A 4,921-nucleotide genomic window follows, 5' to 3' on the forward strand; every position below is an offset into this window, starting at 1 on the left:
CCATCTCCATTCCTCAATATAACGTCATGTCCCCAACAAATGTTGTGGGATTCATTGCAGCTACAATATTATTATGCTCCTATTGATGGAATTTTTCTTTCTGACAGATGGACATTCAGTGATGGATGTTCAGAACACCCCAGAGACATATTTTATTTTTTCTCCACTCGTTGCTAAGTATACACATCCTGGACTTTACAAAGAAAAAATATCCACAAATCATCTTCACCCTGAAACTTCTAGTGATAAATCTCATACTCTTTCGAGATTAATATATCCCTGTACAGACAGATCCTCCTATCAATCCAATCTCCAGGGATCTCCAAGTGGATTAGATAAGAATACACACAGAGATGAAAACACATTCCTATCACCTGAAGCCAGTGGTTGTTTTATATCAGAACCATCTCTTGTATTAGATCAAAGTAGACTGAAGCATGAGGCACCATGTTCACAAGGTAGAACATTGTTTCCCCAGGGGGAAGAACTTCCTAAACAGAGAAGTCACAAAGGGGAGCGTCCTTTTTTATGTTCAGTATGTAACAAATCTTTTTGTCGGAAAGCAGACCTTCTTACTCATGAGAGAATACACACTGGCGAGCGTCCTTTCTCCTGTTCAGAGTGTGGGAAAAGCTTCATTCAGAAAGGAGCACTTAAAGCACACGAGAGAAGTCACACTGGTGAGCGTCCTTTTTCCTGCTCAGTGTGTGGCAAACGTTTTGTACAACAGGGACATCTTCTCCGACACCGGAAAAGACACACAGGAAACCGTCCTTATTCATGTTCAGAGTGTGAAAAATGTTTTTTTCAGAAGGATGAACTTGCATTACACCAAAGAAGTCACAATTCAGAACAAGTTTTTACTTGTATCGAGTGTGGGAAAGGTTTTGCACAGAAAGAATATCTTCGAAGGCATCAGAGAAGTCACACAGGGGTGCACCCTTTTTCATGTTTAGAATGTGGCAAATCCTTTCTGCGCAAAGCAGAACTTCTTACTCACGAGAGAAGACATACGGGCGAGCGTCCTTTTTCATGTTCTGAGTGTGGTAAAAGTTTTTCACAGAGAGGTGACCTGATGTCACACGAAAGAATTCACACAGGAGAGCGCCCTTTTTCTTGTTCTGAATGTGGGAAAAGTTTTGCTTGGAAGAGAGTACTTATTGCACACCAAAGAAGACACACAGGGGAGCGTCCTTTTCCATGCCCAGAGTGCGGGAAATGTTTTGCTCAGAAAATAGGACTTACTGCACACCAGAGAATTCATACAGGGGAGCGTCCATTTTCATGTTCAGAATGTGGGAAATATTTTACCAGAAGCGGACATCTTTTGCGGCACCAGAGAAGCGGGATATGTGCTAAGGTGGACCTGCATGCCTTTTAACGCCGGTTACTTTTTTGTTTTAATATTGCTGTTAGACTCCATCTACAATATTATAATTTTTTTATCATTTTTAATTTCATAAAGAGAAATTGATCTAATCCAGCATTGCGTACCATAGGAACGCGTAAGAAAAAAAAGGACAGGAGACAAGACTTTTCCACAAGGTGGACAAAATGTAAAATGACTAGGTGGTGGCACTTCATATGGTTAAGGGAGGGACCACAGTTCTACTCCTTTGAGAAGTGGAAACCAGCCAAATGGCTAAGCCAAAGGATGGGTATTTCTGTCTATCCAGTAAGCTTTACACAGCTCTATCACAAAGCAGAGCTCTGTGTGGCAGGGAAGGAAACCTGTTTTTTCTCATTTTTTGCTCCAGTTCTATTTACATATAGTTTGGGTAGGTATCGTAGCAAAGTTTATAAGTAGGTAATAGATTGGGGGTAGTAATAGATTGCATACTCAATGCGGGTTATTAGCATCATTACTATTAAAGACCTTACCTGGAGAACTCCTATGATTAGATCCCCATCAGAACAAATTTGTGGTTACTAGATGTGGAGGGGTAAATGGCTTGGTGGTATTTGTTTATTGGCAGAGAACTCATTTTTATATGTATATACTGTAGAATTAATTAAGATCTAGAACATAACCATTGCTTGATAATGAGAACACTATTTCCTATCAAAATATAGGACCTGTTTCCCCAGTGGTCGGGTCTGATAATGAGAAAATAGTCTGCTCCTGTCTGATTAAGCTAATTTCCTTCCTGTGAATGAACATTATGATACCCCCTAGTAGTCAGGTAAGTAGAGCCATGTGAAAAAAGAGACAAGTTGTTACAGGGGAAATCATAATAAATTATATGAACCACACAATGCTGACCAACTGAAGTAATCATTTAATATGTGTAAAAATGCACACAAAATTCAAACTAGAGGAATGAATCTCTATTTTACTTTACCTTTGGTGATCTCTGGCTTCCCCTCCTTGAAAATGTCTCATCTACAAACATAGCTGAATACTTTTTAAGCTCAGCCAACTCCACCGTTATGCGTAGTCCATACAAATGACAATTTTGTTGCACAATCAGCAGTAGATTTAACTATATTCAAAATCCTACTCCCCTTAATACACAATAAAGAAACAAACTTTTACCATGTGGGGATGGAATGCTAAATTTAGATAATTCTGTGCTCCTGGTCTCAGTCACTTCATGAAAATAGTATTTTATGGCTTTGCTGCCTGGCCTGTTGGAGCACTGATGCTGAATAATAAATACTAAAATGTGCGTCCTTTGTTCTTATTTGGACTATAGTGACTTGTCAAGACAAAGGCATCGTCACTGTGCCCCGGCAGGTCAGGAAAAGAGAAGCTGGTGGGTAACATGGTACACGTGTGTTTTGTGTCGTTTAGTCCTTCCTGACACTTGCACTCCCACCTTGCTACAGAAGCCATCCTGTACAACACAGGTCCATCAGCCTGAGATGATGCCGAGAACCTGGCCACATGCCAGAGCATCAACCTGTGGACAAGAAAGCCAGATACTGAGGGAACCAGAAATAAAGTCAGTGAATGTCCTAATTATATATAACTATATACATAAATTGACACTTGATCCTCACAGTGTGGGTGGGAACACTACAAGGTTAAAAATTTGCCTTCCCTGACATTCAGCTTACCAACAAAAGTGCTGCTTTGAAAGACACGTTAGGACACAAAAAAAGAAATCTGTGCTTGCCAAGTCACAGGTACCAGAAATTACAAGCACTCCAGAACCACAACACTGTTACAATTCAGCACGGATAAGCTTATAATTATGAAGGAATTGCTTCCAACACATCAGTCAGACGCACGTCATTTTAGTGCATTGCCTAGGGGAATCAATCATTTGAAAGGGATCCATATTGTGACACATATTACCTTAATATACAATGCCTTGCATGTTCCAGTGTGAAAGACATAGGTGGTTTACCCTGAGGAAGGGGTCCTAAGTGGCTCAAAGTACTCAACTATCACTACCAACTGGAAAATTACATTGATTAGAACTAAGATTACATTTGATTGCTGGTAACACAATTGCATTTCCATTGAGGTTTTTTCCACACTGCCATCCACGTAGACATGTCAAACACCATACTTATGCTTGTTGATTCTGGGCATGGTGTGCAGCTACTAAAAGACAAAATTTCCTAACATTGCTATAATGTGCATTACATACCTGCATTGTAGAATATGACAATGTACAGATACATGGGCTCTGTGTGCTGCAAAGAATATTCCTGTACACCAATATTACCCTGCAAAAATACCACTGCACTCCATCACATCACCTCCTCCTGTACCCCCATATCACCGAGCAATATTAGTACAAATATCCTTCCTGTAGTTCTATATAAACCTGCCATATTACCACTGTACCCCCTCACATGTCTTCTTTCTGCCCCCATATCACCCTGCATTACCAGTGTACCCCACCAAGTCTACCCTTCCTGTATAACCCTGCAAAAATACCATTTTACCCCTAATGTCTCTTCTCCCTCTGCGCTCGTTCCCCCCTACAATAACACCAATATACTCCACCAATTGTTTCTTACTGTCCCCCTATATCACCCTGCAACACCAGTACATCCCATTGTCTCCCCATTCCTATAAGCCATATCACCCTATAATAAAACCAATCCATCCCACCATGTCTCCTCTTCCTGTGGCCTCATATCACTCAGAAAAAATATCACTGTACCCCATCACATTCTCTTTTCCTGTACCCTCCATATCAGCCACAATAATTCCACAACCCCTTTTCCTGTGTCCCCATAAAACCCAACAATAACACAAATGTACCCCATCAAATGTCTCCCCCCTTACTGCACCCACATATCACCCTGCAATACTAGCACACGCCATTACCTGTCTTCACGTCCCCCTATATCTTTCTACAACACCAGTGCACCCAATATCCCCTCCTTCTTATACTCCCATATCACTCTGCTATAATACCAGTGCACCCCCATATCAACCAGTGCATACCACTGTCCACCATTCCTATATGCCAAATCAAGCTGCAATACTGGCACACACTATCATCTGTCTTTTTTCCCCCCTATATCTTCCTACAACACTAGTGCGCACAATATCTGCCCCCCCCATGTTTCAGTCGTTCTGCCCCTAAATCACCGTCCATACCCATAACATAAAAACAGGCCACCCCAAAACATCCCGGACCACTATTTTTACAGAAACATTTTTCCATAGAGGTGAATCGATTGTAAGTTTCAGTTTTCCTCAGCTTTCAGGTTACCCAGTTACGCCCCGCCTACTTCCTGTGGCCATCGGTGACGTCACTTCCGTGTTTCTGTACTGGCAGCTACCACAGTAAGGAGAATATATAGCAGGTAATAGGATAATATTTTATATTTATCTTTTGTATTATTACCCAATCCCCACTGTTGTTTCTGCTTTCATCTTACATATTCATAGTGAATCTGAAAATATAGAAATTATGTTTCTCTCCTTTAAATATAAAATATTGTATATTGTTCA

The 4,921-nt window shown here is 40.8% G+C and overlaps 1 protein-coding gene across 1 annotated transcript in view; it reads left to right on the forward strand.

Annotated features, from left to right (window-relative positions):
- The window catches only part of LOC140338950 (uncharacterized), an 11,560-nt gene extending 8,891 nt beyond the window's left edge, over positions 1-2,669 (forward strand). Inside the window, exon 9 of the mRNA XM_072423289.1 lies at positions 108-2,669. Within this exon, the coding sequence (XP_072279390.1) occupies positions 108-1,381 (1,274 nt within the window). The 3' untranslated portion in view covers positions 1,382-2,669. The remainder of the gene's footprint in view (positions 1-107) is intronic.
- Positions 2,670-4,921: the final 2,252 nt, after the last annotated feature.

Source organism: Pyxicephalus adspersus, chromosome 10 (assembly GCF_032062135.1).
Source record: "Pyxicephalus adspersus chromosome 10, UCB_Pads_2.0, whole genome shotgun sequence".
NCBI classification, from domain to species: domain Eukaryota; kingdom Metazoa; phylum Chordata; class Amphibia; order Anura; family Pyxicephalidae; genus Pyxicephalus; species Pyxicephalus adspersus.